Consider the following 18,405-nt stretch of genomic DNA (forward strand, 5'->3'; position numbering starts at 1 on the left):
TTTGATTTTTGGTGGCAAACACGGACAGCATCATCAGCACAGGGTTTTTATTTTTCAGATTTCAGCTCTCAGTGGTCTTTTTAATGTTTAAAACCTTCAAATTTCCCTTCAAACAAGGGGACAGTTCTTTTTAAGAGACTTTCTTCAACTATCCGTGGTTGGCAACTTCTGGGACAGTGGGTGTAACTGGCGAGAAGCCCTCGCTTCTCGCCAGTTACACCCACTGTCCCAGAAGTTGCCTACTGTGGCTGATGATCTGGAAAAATAGAGGTAGAAAAAGCCCCCAACACCCTAGCTTCACCAACATTCCATCTGTTCCTTTTAAAGATGACGTCATCCTCGAGAGTTGATCAAACATTCCATCCCTGCCTTTGAAGATGACACCATCCTTGAGAGTTGATAAAACATTCCATCACCTCCTTTGATGATGATGTCATGCTTTACCGTTTTTCAAACATTCTGTTCTAGCCTTTGATGATGACATCATCCTCTAGAGTTGATAAAACATTCCATCCCTGCCTTTGATGATGATGTCATGCTTTGGCATGCCTTTAAAGGCCCTGTTTGGGCTTTTGAATCTTTAGGTGGACAAAGATATTTTTGAAGACAGAGAATGTGAATATTTTTGAAAGCTGTGGAGGGAAACCCTCTTTGAAAAACACTGTTCTTCATGTGGACTTGCCCCGAGAACTTCAGAGTCGTAGTAATGGAAGGCTGTCTTGGACAAATCTAAACCCAGCTCTAGGAAATCTACATCTGTGAGCTGGGAATCATTCGTAGACCTGGAGATTACGTTGATTGGTTGAATGACTGTTTCAAACGTGCTCTGTGCTCGTGAATCTGTCCGTGCTTGTCCAAACATGATGCCGTCTCTTTCCCTCTTTTCTTTCTGAGCATTGCAACAAAATTCTGGATTTTCTGGTGAAACCGTGTGAAGCGTGAATTCCCCTCTAAAGGCTCACTAATGTGGTAGTTTTTCTACTGAAGCGACAGAGCTGAGCCCAAAGCCAACACCAGTCAAACACCTCCATCAGATTTCATTCCAGGGATTTTCTCATCTCCATGCTTTGTGCAAAGCCTGATCCGACATGTACGAGTGCCCGAGTCCCCCTAAAATACACGCACGCAAACACACTCAGGTATAAAACAGATGCACAACAGAACTTTAAATATTCTTAGATATGTACAAAGATAACCATGCACAAACGAACACACACTCGCTCCCTCACATACACAAAGTAAAGTCAGACAACTTTACAGGATTAGAGGCAACAAAACACAGCAACTTGGTCCAGATACAAAAAAAAAAAAACCCAAGCAGCCTTCAGCGGCCGATGGGGCGGAAATAAAAAGATAGTGGTCTGACAGAGCGGGTTATAAACCCTCCTTTTTAGTCTAGTATGGGTACAGTGAACGGGGTTCTGGCAGCAAATTAAATCATGTTTCTATAAAACTAAATAGTGATGCTAAATAGGAGCGTAAGAATTCAGAAATGGTGATAGAATTGGCGGAAACATTAAACACGTAGCTAATCCTGCACTAAGGAGTATAACGGTACACAACAGGAAGTGGCGTTGTCGGCAGGATTTTAAACACATTTAGACGTCCTGGACTGATCGTTCGCCATGCTCACACTGCTCGTTTTGGGTTTGGATTATCTCTAAACCAACAGAACCAGTCACATTTTAAAATTTTCTATTTTTAAATCTCTTTTCAAACACATCTGAATGAGCTAGACCAGCGTTAATGGCACAAATACATGGAAATGTACGGAATATGAACTCAAAGCAGAGGGAGGCGATGCTTATGAAGCGTCATTGCTAGAAAAGCTGGGCAACGAAAACCAAAAACTTTTGCTTGCTTCTGTAGCTCAGGCCATTGGGATATTTCCCGATCTGAAACCAGACCCAAACTGGAGCTAATGATGGAAAAACAAACACTTAGCTAGCTAGCTAGCTAGCATTCAGAACAGGTAAGATACAGACCAAGCAGTGCACCTGGTCAACGTGACTTGATATGGTATTCAAACTTGTGTGATCAGCCTTCTGGGAGGATTGCGTCGGGCCGATTCATCAGTGTCTGAAATTCTCAGATAGTTCAAATTTCTGCCTGAAGCAGTCTACAAATATCCCTCTCTACAGTCGGCTCTAAGCAGGAAGGGTGTTTGTAACGCTGCAGGGACAGTCAGCGCTGTTGAACTGTAATATCTAAACAGCCAGAGGAGGCTGAAATCTGTCCATGCCTGGAGCAGAGTCAGTTCTATTGTAATTTTTTTGGGGGGGCATCGTCGGACAAAGAGAGGGCTCATTCAGTAAGGCACATCCTGATCTGTCTGCTGATTATGAAGGGAAAATTCATCTGCAATATGTGTGAAATTAAAGATACATGCACCACTTTGCTTTTTATTTCCAGCCCCGTACATTTTTGCAGAGAAAGGCCACATTTACACGATAACAATAATGAAAACGGTGACGGTTTGGCTCCTTTACCAGACGGGTACGGTCTAGACCAACCCTCTTTGTAAAGTGTCCTGAAATTCTACTAATGCTAGCAACGATTAAAGATTGGTTGATAGAAGTCAGGGTTTCTCGGCAGTTCACCCGCTTTCATAAAAGTTACAAACTATGGTCGACCGTACGGCAATAACAGAGGGAAAAAAGCCCCCAACACCCTGGCTTCACCAACATTCTGTCCTCTGTCTTTGATGTCATCCTTTATAAAACATTCCATCCTTGCTCCCATCTCCAGCGTTTTCTCGTATTCATGTTCTGCAGTAGGTTGAACTTTGACTACAGCGACTGTTCTGATTGGATCGTTCTCGTGTAAATGTGGCCTAAGAAAGAAAGGAACACAATCTCCTCGTGCCTTTTTGTTTGAAAGCAGGAAGAAAAGAGTGAGAACACCACACATGAAATAAGGGCACAGAACTGCTGGAATGACACGCCCCCCGCCCGCTCTTCGTCTTCCTCTTCGTCGTTACGAGTCAGACTCTGATTAGTGCCGTGGTTTTCTTCCAGACATGCAGTTTGTGTGACTTTAATGTCATCTGTACATTTTTGTTCTGGTCTTTCTTTGCTGCTACGTCTTCTTGCCGCTTGCTTTGTCTTGTTGCGAGGTGGCGGACTCCGCGGCGGCGGCGGTGGCAGTTGTGGTTTGGGGTTCGGGTTTCTTTCGCTGTTGCTCAGATGAAGCAGATGAGCCGGGGGTTGCGTTTGAGGCGGGCTTGGCGGCTGCCGCCCCTAACCGCTGTGAAGGAGCCGACTTGGCCGAGCTCTCTTTATCTCCGGACGCCGATGTGGGCCGCTCCCGGACGTCTTTAGAGGACGATGGATGGGCCGTAAAGTCTTTCAACGGTTTGACCGCAGTGGTAGAAGAGGATGCATGCTCAGTTTTCTGTGTGGTTGTGCACTCAGGAAGCTGTTTGGGAAATGAAACCGGGCTGGATGCTTGGACTTCCACAGTGCCAGCTTTGCTCTGTTCCTGCTTCTTCTGGCTCTTATCTGCAGCCGTGCTCAGTTTAACAGGACCAAGGACGCTTTTAGCGACAGTCGCAAGCTGAGAAACCACTCTGTCCACGCTGCTCTCAGGGGCTGGAACGGGGGAGCTGGAGCTGGAGCTGCAGCCGGAGCTGGGCAAGGACGATGCCGAGAGATGAGCTGCTGCAGCAGCGGCGCAGAGTCTGCGGTTGTCAGCCTCCTTCTTTTCCTTAGGAATGCTGGGAGAAGAGCAGGGGGTGCGGGGCGTGTCCTGGCTGCCTGGAGTTCTGCAGTCTGTCGTACTTGTAGAGGTTGTGGTGGAAGGGGTCGTGGTTCTTTCTTGAAGTTTGTCATCCGTCCTAGGTTCTGAAGGTGCAGTCTTCCCCTGGAGGCTTTTGGCGTCATGTGGAGGCGTTGGTTTGAGGAACGTGTCCTTGCTGACTGAGATGAACGCACTGCCCGGCGTGGAGAATGGGAGGGGGCCATGACTGGGTTTGGTGGAGCTACTGGCTTCTGGGATCTTCCTCTCTTGCCTTGATCCGCCTTCTGTGGAGGAGGATTTAGCGTCTTTGACACCGGGTAATGACGGGCTCTGAGCAGGCTTGGCTTCCGTGACGGAGGGGAGGCTATGCGAGGGAGTGGGCCGGCCGATAGACGACGGTCCCGTGTGGGTGAAGGTGGCGTGCGGGGTGACGGGGGAGAGGCAGAGTGAGGGCAGCGTGCCTCCTGGACCCGTCCTCACAGTGGTGGGTCTCAGCAGAGGGGGCGGGGTGAAGGTGGTCCCTCTGCGTCCGTCCTGGCTGTCCTCCGAGCCTTCGTCTGTCTCGTCCTCGGATGAATCGACCTCGTGGATGGCGTCTTGTTTCTGCAGGGACTCCCTCCTCTCGGCTCGGTCCTGCCGGATGGCCGACAGTTTGTCCTTCAGCTTGCTCTTCCCCGGGGTCAGACCCAGAGAGCCTGACACGCCACTGAGGCCGCCGTCTACCTCCTGACGCCCTAACTTCCTGGATGAGGAGGAGTGTTTATGCAGGCTGCCCTTCTCCACGCCGCGGCCCCCTGAGGACAGCAGACCCTCACTGGCCGACTCCTGAAAGGTCAGAGAAGAAGAAAACCACGTTTCAGCAAAACACACTGATGAAGGAACTCAACAATTTACAATAAATGTCTTTGTTTCTGCTAAAAGGCGAGTTCTCATTCACACCTTCATTAACATTCCAGACTTTTCCAGGCCTGAAATTCCAGAATACACAGGTTCATGTTTATCAGTAGATCATGTGTAAGTTTGGTCTAAGGGCTCCGAATTAGAAACGCCATCCAGACCTCAAAGAAGACTCTCTCTTGATCTCTACTGGCCACTTTTCAACCCCTTAAAAACTTTACTGCCCATTTATCGCTGCCTATAACCCACATTTACCACTTTTTAACCTATTTTCACCCTGCTAAGTTTGAATCTCTCTTTTTCAGTGTCCTGGCTCAGACAGCAACAGTTATCAAACACAGAGCAGACAATATAAGAAAGATTTATAGGCTAAAGCAGTGACACTCAACATGTGGCTTTTAATTTTAAATATTCCCCAGAAAACCTTAAAAAAGGGAAACTTTTGGCCCCTTTTTACTATTTTTTGCCATTTTTCACCTATTGAAGCTAGCTTTTGTTAACAAAAATCACTTTTTTCCTACTTTTTGCCCATTTTTACCATGTCTTTTTGCCACGTTTTCCTTTTGTTGCCCATTTAAGCTACCTTTTGCCATTAAATGCTACTAGTTTCCTATTTTTTGCCCATTTTTCAGCTTCTTTAGAAACTTTTATCCTATTTTTGCCTTCTTTTTCAAACATCTTTTTCCACTTTTCTTCTAAAGAAGCTACCATTTTGCCATTAAATACAACTTGTTTCCTTTTCCATCATTTTTGCCTTCTCTTTTGTCATTTTATTCCCATTTTCCCCTTTTCACAGTTTTTTTTGCCACTTTTCTTCTATATAAGTTACCTTTTGCCATTAATTACCACTAGTTTCCTATTTTTTGTCCATTTATTCAACTTATTTTGTAACATTGTCCATTTTTTGCCTTAATTCACATTTTTTGCCACTTTTTGCCCATTTAGCAGCTTTTTGCTATTAAATGCTACTAGTTTCCTACTTTTTGTCCATTTTTGCCAGTCTAGACAGCTTTTAGCCCATTTTAGTCACTTTTCGCTCTTGTTTTTGCCATCTTTGGACCTTTTTTACCACCTGCAACTCATGTTTTTTTGTAACTTCTCACCCATGTTTTACTACTGCCTGACCCTTCTTCCACTTTTTCTCCCCATTTTCGCTTATTTTCATCCATTTTTGCTGCTTTTTGACCATTTTTGCCAACTTTTTATTGCTACTTCATGCTGTTTTTGCCACTTTCACCACTTAGATTGTGGTATTTTTCAACAATTTGGCGGAGCTGGGTTGAGTCTAAATGCATTTACAGACACCAAATAAAACATTTAAAAATCGACCAGATTTGAAAATGAACCAGAGAATCTGTAGCCGGATGAGTCCGCCTCCAAGTCCTTCTCCTAAAAGCGTCCACAGAGAGATCTGATCAGCAAATTTGTCTGATTTTTTAAATCCTAGCTCAGAGATGATGCTGCAGATTTCTAGCGATCTGATTGGATAATTGATCAACCAATTGGAATGTTTTAGAGTCCTACCTGAAGGCTCTGCAGGCTCGGCTCTCTCTGCAGAATCTCCTTCTTGAAATCAGAGTGAGAGATGTCCAGACTGTGCTTCCTGCTCCCCACCGCCGCTCCCACCGCCAGCTTCTTCTCCCCCGCCCCTGCCACGCCAGAGGGAGACGAGGGCGAGCTAGACAGGGAGGAGGCCAGTTTCTCCGCCGACTGCACCCTCTTGAGGAGCGGCGAGCGAGGAGGCTCGGCGCTCTTGGGCCGAGAGATCTGCCTGACCAGCGGAGGGGAGGAATGCAGCTTCACGGGGAACGACTGACCGCCCGCCGACTGTCCCAGAGCGTGGCCGGGCAGCGGGGACGGCGAGCGCTGAGGCGAGCTGCTCTGAGGCGTGGGTGAAGGCGTACGGGCCAGAGGAGAGAGGGGGATGTTCCCGGCTGACTTTCGTCTGGGCGACCGGTACTGCCGCTGGAGCTTGGGGGCGAGGCCGTGAAGGGAGCTGGGCCGGATGTGACCAGAGGAGGCGGGAGAGTTCGGGACGCTGGAGCTGGGAGAGCTGCTCTGAGACGAGTTTCCACCCACTGAGAGAGAGCAGAGGTAACACCAGCATTACTATTCTCCATCATAGAGCGGCGCTTTAAAACACAGTTCCAGAAAAGATGGAGTTAATGAATGTCAGCTGAAAGAATCCTACATCAGATAAAAATGGGACAACATTCCTCCCCCACCAGCTGGTCTCCTCACCTCCCAGACTTTCAGAGGAAATTCACAGAAAATAAAAGTTTATTCTATTAAACCTAAATTATTATTAGAAGAGCAGAAAAGTGATAATTTAACATTCAGTCATCTGCCAACATTATAAATAATTAATAATCTAAATATCCTGATAGTTCAGATCTGTGGATGTCCAGATTTAAACGCCAGATCTCTACAGGTGAATCATTCCTCATAAAAACTTTTATCTTTATGACTGAAAATGTTTTTTTTTCTCAGTCGGTGAGTTACATCATCAAACGCTCAGACATCTGTTCAAGTGTCACATGACCATTTGACCACAGGCAAGGAGTGTCATTTACCTGAGTGGGTGGAGTCTGGCGTGGACCTGAATCCCTGCGTGGGGCTCCGTGGTGACAGGTTGTGCGTGGGCGATCCAGGGCCGCTCTCCCCAGAGGAGAGAGAGCGGTTGAGGGAGGAGAGACTGCGGCTGGTGTGGAGGAGAGACGCCTGCTTGGTGATCTTCCTGAACAGAGACGTCCTCTTCTTACTGAGAGAGGGACAAACAGAACGCCATGAATGGGGTGGTCCTTGCTGTCAGAGCAACCGTAAAGGTTTACGAAAACGGCCTCTAAGATCACAGGAACGCCGTGGCAGACGGTTGCAGAAACACCTGGATTTTCAACCAAAGGAAGCACTTTTGGTTTGTGGAAAATAAGACGTTAGTGCTGTAAAATCCTCAGGCCTTATTAATGCCTCTGTCGTGATTCTGGCCCAGGGTCATCGATTACATTCACGTTAGGACCCGCCGTCATCCTGACATCCTTGACTTTCAAACAAGCTCAGATTAAACCATTGTTTGGGTCTCATTAACATTTTACTGCCTTTTAAATCTATTTCTTATCTTTCAAATGTTTGCAGCGTGTCTGAGATCAGTCTCTATACTACAGCACGCCACCAGGGGGCGACTGACACACTTCAGCTTCATCTCTCCAGGGCAGTCATGTGATCCATCACTGGGTTTATCGCACTAATGCTGAGCCACGATTGGTGGAAAAAACTTGCAGCAGAAAGATCTTTGGTTTTGATTCTCAGACCATGAGGACGGACTAAAAAGTGTGCGTGTACTCTACATGGAACCCGCTAAAATGGCTGACTGGAGGATTTCTAGAAAATGCATCAATGTTGAGCCCTTCCTGATAAAAGCGGACCAGTCTCAGCTGTTTTAGAGCGGATCTAAGAGCTGCAGGGATTTAGAGTAAAAGGAAATCTCAAATACTAGACCAGCTTGTCTTCCTCATATCTTTGAATTTAACCAGTCTAAAGGGGCCGGATTGGAGGCTTTGGGGGGCCTGATATGGCCCTCGGGCCGCCAGTTGATGGCCCTCGCTGTTTTGCACTATTATTATTCCCTCTGATAAACCAGCAGGTAGACGATTATCACAGACACGGATTCTCAGACTGTCCAGGATTAACAGCAGACCCCGCAGCTCTGACTCTGACCCAGGACTGAAATCCCCGTCCCACCTGTCCTGCCCCTCCTTGGTCTTGGTCTTCTTGTTGCGTCTCGCCATCTTGGATTTGTGGCTCGTCTTCCGGGCGGGGCCGACCTTGATGGACGTGTTTTCAAACGGGGTGGCAGAGATGGAGACTTTGGCGCCGCTCTGGTGGACAACAGAGAAAAAACAAGGTCAATATTTCCTGTTTACAGAGTTGGCTAAATATGGGCGTTTACTTCCTGTTTACAGAGTTGGCTAAATATGGGCGTTTACTTCCTGTTTACAGAGTTAGCTAAATATGGGCGTTTACTTCCTGTTTACAGAGTTGGCTAAATATGGGCGTTTACTTCCTGTTTACAGAGTTAGCTAAATATGGGCGTTTACTTCCTGCTGGTTTCTTATTCATGCTTTTATTTCACTAACTACTGTCTAAATCAGCGGTGTCCAAACTTTTTCCACTGAGGGCCACAAACTGAAATACACTATATTGCCAAAAGTATTGACTCACCCATCCAATACTGTAAATCAGGTGTTCCAGTCACTTCCATGTCCACAGGTGTATAAAATCATCACCTAGACATGCAGACTGTTTCTACAGAGATCGCCAACTTTCTGCAGAGCCAATGGCTACAGACCTCCAAACTTCATGTGGCCTTCAGATTAGCTGAAGAACAGTGGTAGAGAGCTTCATGAATGGGTTTCCATGGTAACAGCTGCATCCAAGCCATACATCACCAAGTGCAATGCAAAGCGTGGGATGCAGTGGTGTAAAGCACGCCGCCACTGGACTCTAGAGCAGTGGAGATGCCTTCTCTGGAGTGACCAATCACGCTTCTCCATCTGGCAATCTGATGGACCAGTCTGGGTTTGGAGGTTGCCAGGAGAACGGTACTTGTCTGACTGCACTGGGCCAAGTGTAAAGTTTGGTGGAGGAGGGATTATGGTGTGGGCTTGTTCTTCAGGAGCTGGGCTTGGCCCCTTAGTTCCAGTCAAAGGAACTCTGAATGCTTCAGCATACCAAGAGATTCTGGACAATTCCATGCTCCCAACTTTGTGGGAACAGTTTGGGGATGGCCCCTTCCTGTTCCAACATGACTGTGCACCAGTGCACAAAGCAAGGTCCATAAAGACATGGAGGAGAGAGTTTGGTGTGGATCACCTGGACTGGCCTGCACAGAGTCCTGACCTCAACCCCACAGAACACCTTTGGGATGAATTAGAGCGGAGACTGAGAGCCAGGCCTTCTGGTCCAACATCAGTGTGAGACCTCACTAATTCTCTCCTGGAAGAATGGTCAAAAATTCCCATAAACACACTCCTAAACCTTGTGGAAAGCCTTCCCAGAAGAGTTGAAGCTGTTCTAGCTGCAAAGGGTGGACCCACGTCAGATTAAACCCTCTGGATTAAGAATGGGATGTCACTGAAGTTCATATGCCAGTCAAGGCAGGTGAGCGAATACTTTTGGCACCATAGTGTATGTCAGAGTGGTGGGAACACTTGGGGGGGTTAAGGTGTTAAAATCATGAAGCAGTCTAACATAGATGAAGATATTCTTAGGGACTGAGTGTGCTCACATGGCTGCTTAGTGGCTGACAAGGTAAACAGCCAATCAATTTAAGGGTTTTAGGGAGGCCAGTCAGATATGAGGGGGCGTGGTCAGCCTTGGCCACACACCTGGAACACTATAGATGGCGCTGTTTAGTGGGGTAATTAATCAGAGAGTTATAAATCAAGATAATGTCATTACTTTATATTTACAGTGTCGTCTTAGTGGAGTCACAAATGAATAAAAACAGCGATGAATTCTTCTTGTCAGAATGTTTGTTTACAGAATTAGCATGGTAGCATGGTAGCATGGTAGCACTGAAACTAAGAAGTGCAATACAGTCAAGCAAAAGCTTCATGTTAGAATTTTATTTTATGTTCAAAATTCTCTGAGGGCCAATCAAAAGTGGGCCACATTTGGCCCCCAGGCCATAGTCTGGACACCCCTGGCCTAAGAGCAATCAGCTGTTTGTCAGCCTGTTACAAATGTTTGTTTTATTTTGAAGGTAATTCCTAAAGACTTGTGATGTACTTCTTTTTGTTATGCTCTACATCATGCTTTTATTTTGAAAAGTAACAGGATGTGAGGTGAAAGAGCCCTGAGTTGCCATGGAAACAGCATTATTAGGTTAAAGAGTTAATAATGAGGATGTTTCTCTGGTTAAGCAGCCTGCTGTTAGAAAAGAGACGCTTTTAAACGTTCATGTTTGGAGTTTTGACCATTTTTAGAACGTTTCTGCGTCCCTCAGCGCTGCAGCGGCGTCCGTTTAACGAGCGTGTGCGTGCTGGAGCACAGTCTGAGGGGAAATGTGCAGCGGAAGGTCTAAATACAGCTTTCATATTAAGATTAAAAGCATTCTTATTAGACGCTGTTGAGTTATAAAGTCAAATTCATGTTGGATTAAAAACGTTGATTATTACTCCTGAAGGAAAGATGGCAGAATGGGCCAGAGGAGTGAAATTCATGTTCATCCTCAGATTCTACTAATGGCGCTGTTTTTGTCTCTGATGGAGATTTCTCTCAGAACAGGAAGTTTAAGGACTTCACAAAATAAAACTGAAACAGTTTGAGAGCCAGGCTGTCGTCAGATTTGCTGACAGGCAGAAAAAGAACCAATCAAAGGCCGTGCTCCGCCTGCAAGGATTCTCCCGCTCCTCTGTGTCTCTAAACATGAAAACGCCCCCGTTATCAGACCTGGTCTGGTCAGATCCCCTCCATCAGTCTCCCCGTACCTTCAGGATGAGCTCCACCACCTCCGTGTGGACCAGACCGTGAACCGGCTCGCCGTTCACGTGTGTGATCAGATCGCCCTCCCTAAGGCCCGCCTCGTGGGCGGGACCGCCCTCCTCCACGTGCTGAAAGAAAGAAAGAGGAAGAGATGAGGAAGAGGAGAGGGCTGAGGAAGTTTAGCTGTTGTTTACTGCCCCCTGCTGTCAGCTGTGAGAACACCTCAAACCCCCTGGACCACTGAGACCACTGAGGGATCATAGACCACTGAGGGATCATAGACCACTGAGGGATCATAGACCACTGAGGGATCATAGACCACTGAGGGATCAGAGACCGCTGAGGGATCAGAGACCGCTGAGGGATCAGAGACCACTGAGGGATCATAGACCACTAAGGGATCAGAGACCAAAGGGTTAAATATCAGTGAAGCGTTTATTCTTAGTCCCAGTCTGAGTCTGTAGTCTAGGTCTTTTAGTCTTAGTCCATAAAAGTCCTCACATTGAAGTCTAACTTGTCTAACCGGTCTACCCGGTCTACCCGGTCTAACCGGCCTAACCAGTCTAACCCATCTAACTGGTCTACCCGTCTAACCGCTCTAACCCCGGGTCCCTGCTTTCCACGGCTGAGAGGCAGAATAGATACAAATCCCTGCTCCCTCTGGTTCTGTAAACCGGGTCCCTGCGGACTCACCCAGACCATGTGGTGGACCGTGTAGATGTCAGAGTCTCCCATGTAGACCCGGATGGCTCTCAGGGTGAAGCCGTACTTTTTTCCCGCTCGGTGGATCACGATGGCGGGCTTGGTGCAGGTCACGGCGGGGGACAGGTCTCGGCTCGGGGAGGAGTCTCGGGACGAGGGGTTGGACGACAGCGAGTGAGGTGACATGGGGCTGGCCAATGGGGAGGCTCCGTGGTGGTCTGACCAGAGGAGGTGAGTTAGTCTCAGAGGTAAAAACATCAAACCGAACTTTTTATTCTGAATCACAGGAAACTTTATCTTGAAATCCCTGACCACGACCCAGACTGACCTGCAGGGATCATGAGCGACAGCGTAGTCGCAGACGCCGACTTGATGACCTTGTTGAGCGGTCGGGAGCTCGGCGTGGCCGCGTGTTTGTCCGCGTCTCCCGACAGCAGCCGATGGCGAGCCCGGCGGATCGCCAGGTCGCTGATGGCCCTCGGAGTGGACGGAGAGTCGCCGTCTCCTGGAGCTTTACCTGCCACGCCGGAGACGCCGTTACCGCCATTTCCTCTGACGCCACGGTCAGGAACGTCACCCAAGCTGCCCGCTGAAGAAGCAGAGGAAGGAGGAGGAGTTTTTATACCAGTTAATACCAGGTTACCAGGTTAATCTACGGAAATCAGAGGGAAATTTAAATTAGACGCTGACATTAAAGCCTGAAGGGCCGCTCACGGGGGGGTTAACGAGACCTGGGCCCGGACTAACGGGGGCCCGCAAAACCACCGCCTGCTATAAAAATAAACTGTGATCAATTATTCTGCTTCTAAGCTGAATAAAACCTCTGATCAGAGAAATAAAGATGAATCTTTATCCACACTGCAGTGAAACACGCCTTCATCTAAACATAAACCTCTTGTTACGTCCCAGTCTAGGGGAACCTGGACATAACACGATGTGTGGCCCCACGCATCCCACTCCCAAGGAAGCCAGGTACAAATTAAGCAAAGTTAAGCAGCAGTTTAATTTAATTAATAAGAGTAACAAACAAATTAACAAAGTGGTTACTCCCTGCTGCCAAGAGCTTAAAGTTTAACACAAATATTCACAAATTTACAACAGTCACAATCTAAGTCAAGTCACCAAAGCTAATTTCTAAGTCTAAATACTCGAGTCTACAATTCACCAAAAGCTAAGCCACAAATCACAGAAGTGCTGGCTTCTTTGGGAGTGGCTGGTGAAGGGGAGAGCAGACTGCAGCAGCTGACATTTAGAGGCTGGGGGAGTGGTCAGATCCAATCAGCAGCAGCACCTTCCTCTTCAATCATCCAATCGGCTACAGCCACCTGCATCACCACCTGATTACTTAGACACACCCACACAGAGACACACTCAACACTGCAGGGGAGGACACACAGAGCTGCACATGTGCAGTAAAACAGAAACAATATGACCCAGGGTCATAACACTATCAAAGCAGAATGACCTTCATGGTGATGTCATCAATCAGTCCGGGCTCAATGAGCTACAGCAGCGGAAAATAATGTTAGGATTAAGAGATACGGCACAATCTGCACAAACGCCAGGATGACTGAGAGAGAGAATTTATGGGAAAAACTGTTAAAAGAAAAAAATAGCAAAAACTGGTTTAAGTCAAATAAAAGGGGTAAAAAAAAAAGAGGCAAACTGAGTAAGGAAGGATAATGGGCAGGAAAATAATGGTAGGAAAGGTCCAAACGCTGCAAAATTTAAGGTAAAAGAGGCCTAAAAGAGGCAAAAACTGGTTAAAAGTGGTAAAAAGAGTTAAAAGAGGCAAAAATGGACTGCAAAAGCAGAGAAAGATGGTTGAAGGTTGACAAAATGGATGTAAATTGGCAAAAAAACTGGCTAAGAGTGGCAAAAGGGGCAAGAAAAGATGATGAAAATGAGTTAAAAATGCACATATGGGTTCAAATGTGAAAATAAAAAAGGTTGAAATTGATAGATATGGGCAGAAATACAGGCAAAGAGTTAAAAGGGAGGACAAAGGGTTAAAAGAGGCAAAAAGGGGCGATAAGAGGTTAAGAAATATTTTCAAAATTAGAACCCAATAAAAGCGTGACACTCATTTCAGCTCCAAGATGGTGGAACTGTTAGAAATGATGCTAGCACCGATACCTGATCAAACACCTGAACTGATATGATCAATAGATCACACCTGGAGCCCCTCACCGGGGTTTTCAGGGACCCGGGATTGTAGATTCTCGTCTAACTGAGGCTTGTTTGGACGTATTTCAAAGAGCTGCTGTATTTTCAGTAACTCAGATGTGTTTTAGTCCTTTTATGTTGAACTGTAGAGTTTCTTCAGAATAATTCAGGCATGTTTCAGACGTATTTAACAGAACTGTACTGTTATGTACAGCTCAGATGTGTATAAGTACTGACGTGTGGGCGTGGCCTTGCTCAGCTGGCTGCTGCTGGACACCGGCGTGGTTGGGGACTCGTCCAGCTTCAGCTCTCTCTCCACCGGGAGCTCTGGGATGGCGAGGGGCAGTTCGTCGCTCCTGGGGCCCCTGACTGCAGAAGGACCCAGCAGACTGGGGCTCTTACGACTTCCAGCAGCACCTGAAAGACCAACGATACCGAGACAGAGTCCTGGGGTCACATCTGTTTCCTGACATGTCTACATGTGAAGATAAACCCAGCTACAGTTCAAGATCCTCCAGGATATCTAAATAACTCCTGTTCAATCATGCTCAGCTCTATGAACACTAATGTGAAAGAAGCTCTGGTGATCTTCATTCACATTTTCAGCGTAACAGAGAGAGGTCAGAGGGTTTCATCCCTGATGTGAAAATAACTTCTTCCTGTTGTTGAACTTCAAATCTGAGTGTTCAATAACTGCAGGATGTTGATACTTTGAGAAAGTATAAGTCAAACTCTTCATCTTCTCTGGTTCTCCTCTACTTCTCTATCTGACCGTGTCCGTCCTCTTCCTGATGTTTAATCTAACGTCTTCGTCTCACCTTGACCTCCCTCCTCCTCTGATGAGATGGCGAAGCGCGGCATCTCAATGATGGCGGAGCAGCAGCGCCGGCGGACGGTGAGCGGCGGGCTGGAGTCGCTCTCCGTGTGGGACGACTCGGACACGGACAGACGCTTCCTCAGGCTGGAGGGGGAAAATAAAGAGGACATTAAAACATTTATAAGTCAGAGAACACGTGATGGCGTGATTTCATCCTCCAGATACAGGAGGATTTAAAATCACAGAAATGCATGAAAACAGTCAAATCTGAGCTGAGGATTCAAACGCCGTCTTCCTCTCTCTGTAAAAGCCTTAAAGCCGATATAAAACATCAAAATATTCCCAAACTTCAGTTATGAAATGATTTTTATGTGAGAGGGGTCCACGTTTGCATTATTAAAACTCACATCTCAGGAGAGCCCACCATCCAGGATCGATCTCTGGACTTCAGTCCGCTCAGGCTGTCGATGCGGTCTCCGCCCTCCTCGCTCAGGCTGCGTTTGGTCGGAGGCGGCGTCCTCTTCTCCTCGTGTAGAGACAGGCGCTCCATGCTGCTGTAGACCTGAGAACGACACGGCGGCCATGTTGGAAGATCAGGGAGGAAAGTTAGTCTGGTTCAGACAAAGTCTGATTATCTCTGCACCTTTAAGACACATTTATGCAAAAATAAATCATTAATAAAATAAAAGAATAAATAACACACAACAATACAAGAGAAAAAGGGTTCAGCCTTTTATTATTTTAGATGTCTATGAGTCAGCAGAAACGGCGCCGGTCTGTTTACTGATGACTATCAGAGCTACCGTTTCGTTAGCTGTTAATCAGGATGTTAGGATGTCTGGTTTTAAGCTGAGGGGTCACCAGTTAATCCAACACCAGTTAAACTGTGACACCGGCTCTGTGAGTTAATCTTCTGGGAGTGTTTCATTATTTTTAGTTCTAAAAACATCAAAATGTTAAAAAAGAGTTTCAGATCATTTAAAATCGTGTCTTCAGCTCAGAAATATTTTTCATTTAATGGAACTGACCTGTAATACCTGGGGGGGCCACTGGGGGTCCCCAGCCCACACTCTAACTCTAATGTTGATTAAAGAACTGCCTCTAGGACACGTGTCCTTTTAAAGTGTGTTTCTGACAACATGAAGGAGAAAAGCTGTTAAAAAGGCCACCGTTGGATGGAACTGTGACTGAGGTGACCACGTTTCCAACGGTTACCAACGGTTACCAACGGTTACCAACAGCCAGAAATGGAAGATGAAGCCCAGATTCATGAACATTCCGTCCTCTGTCTTTGATGATGTCACTCTTTCATTTCTTTAGAACGATGATGTCATCATACTTTTCTTTTTATTGCGTTTAATGGCTTGATTGTGTCTTTCAAGGATCGTTGGTTTAGCGTCAGCGCCGCCCTGCAGCCACAGACCAGTACTGCACCTTAATGTCTCAACTACCTTTAAAACCTCTCAGACAGCTCAGAGGACGGACTAGAGGCTCCTTTATTACCGTTCTCTCACTTTTACAATCCAGAACACGCTCTTTTTTCTGTGCTTTAGTCTGAAATCTAAAAAATCTTTAAAATCTATAAAATCCTCTAAACACAGGCCTGTGTCTAAACCAGTGATACTCAACCAAAGCACTTCATTACTGAAAAATACCTTTGCAAGAGCCACGATCTAAGAGGTTGAAAAAATGGGTTAGAGTGGTGATAAAAATAGGTCAAAGCTGGTTAAAAAAATGCAAAAATATGGCTAAAAATGGGTGACCAGGGTAATATTGGCATAAATGGCAAAAACTGGGTGAAAAGTCACAAAAATGGAGAGAAAATTGGCAGAAATGGGTGAGAAGTGACATTAATGTGTTACAGATGGCAAAGATGGTCATAGAGCGGCAAACAAGGTGGCAAAAAAATGAGTGAAAAGTGTTTAAAATGGGCAAAAAGCAGCAAAAAAATTGGGAAAAAATGACAAGAGGTAGCTTAAGTGGGAATACAAATCACAAAAAAACAGGATAAAAGAGGCAAAAGAGGTGAAAATGGCAAAAATGGGCTAAAATCAGCAAAAAATGATGAGAAGTGGCAAAAATTGTAAATAAGGGCAATGGAGAGACAAAAAATAAAGGCTGAAAGTTAAAGCCACTGTAGAAGTGTGGGAAACAAACTGATTAATGTGACTTCCAACGGATAATTTCAGAGGTCAAAGGTTACCTTTTTAAAAGTTCGTTTGGGGAATAATATTTCAAATGAAGACATAATAGAGCCACATGTGGCCCCAGAACCACAGGTTGAGTACCACTGGTCTAAACTGTCCATCAGGTTCCCTCAAAGACAGCAGACAGATCCAAATATTACATACTAAGAGTTTTAAATGCAATAAAAGGGTGCGATTAATCACGATTAACAGAGACCCTGAGATTAATCATGACATAAAGTACATTTCTGTCTCTCAGGGTTTCTGTTTCCAGTGAGTAAATATAAATATATGGAATAGCATAGAGTCATATATCTGACTGCTATAAATGTGCTTTAGGTCTGAATATCCTTAAAAATACATTTTTCTGGTTTATATCAATAGATAAACAGGATCATTAACAATCAGAGAGTTATGATTACAGGCTGGGATTACACGCGAACTATCAGCGCTGAGCTCGTGTTTATTTGAATAAGATTTTATTATTTTTCAGAATAAAGGCTCAGATAAATCCACATTATGGAGAATAAAACCTGAATATTATGTTTATTCAGCATTAACGCTGGTTAAAGGCCTTCATCACGCATACATTTAGATTTCAGACGAGTGCTTCTTCTTCTTTATGACTATAACACAGTTTTCAGATGCACTACTGCCCCCCTCTGGCGGAGTACAGCATGACAACCAGGAGCCAGAATGACTAAACAAAGATCAGTTTTAGATGAAAATGAGCGTGAGGATCTCTGAAACTGTCCCGTCCCTGACATACGTCACCTTACACACCTGTGTGTGGATCAACATGTCCAGCAGGATGTTTGCCAACTTAGATATAAAAGATCTCCAGTGTTACCATCCTGTCAGCTGAGCTCTGAGACTGAAGAGTTAAATAAATAGAGAGGAGAGCTGTGAGAGGAAATATCCACAAACTTTCACTGATATCTTTGGTTAAAGATGGCATACGCTGACTCAGCGATCTCTCTGCAGAAACAACCTTTATCAGAGAGTTATTTCATCAGAGTTTAAACATTTGAGTTCACGTCTAACTGTCATGTTTGCTCTTACTGATGATTTAATGAGCGGCCTGGTCGTTCTGCTGCGTCTGTAAACCACGTTAGCTTTAACTGAGCTGAGACTCACTGACGTGTTCATTAGCAGACGTAAATTTGTTTACTAGAGAACCACGTCTTTAAATGTAGACTCAGAAAGACCGTCGGCTCTAGGACGCCAGGGATCTGTGGTTTTAGGCGTCTGTACCTTGCTGAAGCGAGGCGAGCAGGAAGAGAACTGTCTGAGCTCCACGTGTTCATCATCGTTGGTGTCGTCCTCTTCCTCTGAGTCTACGTGGTGGTACCGGTCAGAGCGGGCTGAGGAGGAGCACAGAGATCAGGTTTATAGGACGCCATTCTACCTGACATT

General features: G+C 45.9%; 1 protein-coding gene across 10 annotated transcripts in view; it reads right to left on the reverse strand.

Moving 5' to 3' along the window:
* Nucleotides 1-256: 256 nt before the first annotated feature.
* The window catches only part of mast2 (microtubule associated serine/threonine kinase 2), a 257,578-nt gene continuing 239,429 nt past the window's right edge, over nt 257-18,405 (reverse strand). For all 10 annotated transcript variants that reach the window (XM_041790744.1, XM_041790739.1, XM_041790746.1 and 7 more), the window contains 11 exons: nt 18,244-18,353; nt 15,211-15,365; nt 14,805-14,947; nt 14,224-14,403; nt 12,149-12,409; nt 11,812-12,038; nt 11,124-11,246; nt 8,374-8,510; nt 7,209-7,396; nt 6,160-6,713; nt 257-4,563 (listed from right to left, as the gene is read on the reverse strand). In XM_041790744.1, the coding sequence (XP_041646678.1) occupies nt 3,079-4,563; nt 6,160-6,713; nt 7,209-7,396; nt 8,374-8,510; nt 11,124-11,246; nt 11,812-12,038; nt 12,149-12,409; nt 14,224-14,403; nt 14,805-14,947; nt 15,211-15,365; nt 18,244-18,353 (3,563 nt within the window). In that variant the 3' untranslated portion in view covers nt 257-3,078. The remainder of the gene's footprint in view (nt 4,564-6,159; nt 6,714-7,208; nt 7,397-8,373; nt 8,511-11,123; nt 11,247-11,811; nt 12,039-12,148; nt 12,410-14,223; nt 14,404-14,804; nt 14,948-15,210; nt 15,366-18,243; nt 18,354-18,405) is intronic.

This window comes from Cheilinus undulatus, linkage group 7, assembly GCF_018320785.1.
Source record: "Cheilinus undulatus linkage group 7, ASM1832078v1, whole genome shotgun sequence".
In the NCBI taxonomy this organism is placed as follows: domain Eukaryota; kingdom Metazoa; phylum Chordata; class Actinopteri; order Labriformes; family Labridae; genus Cheilinus; species Cheilinus undulatus.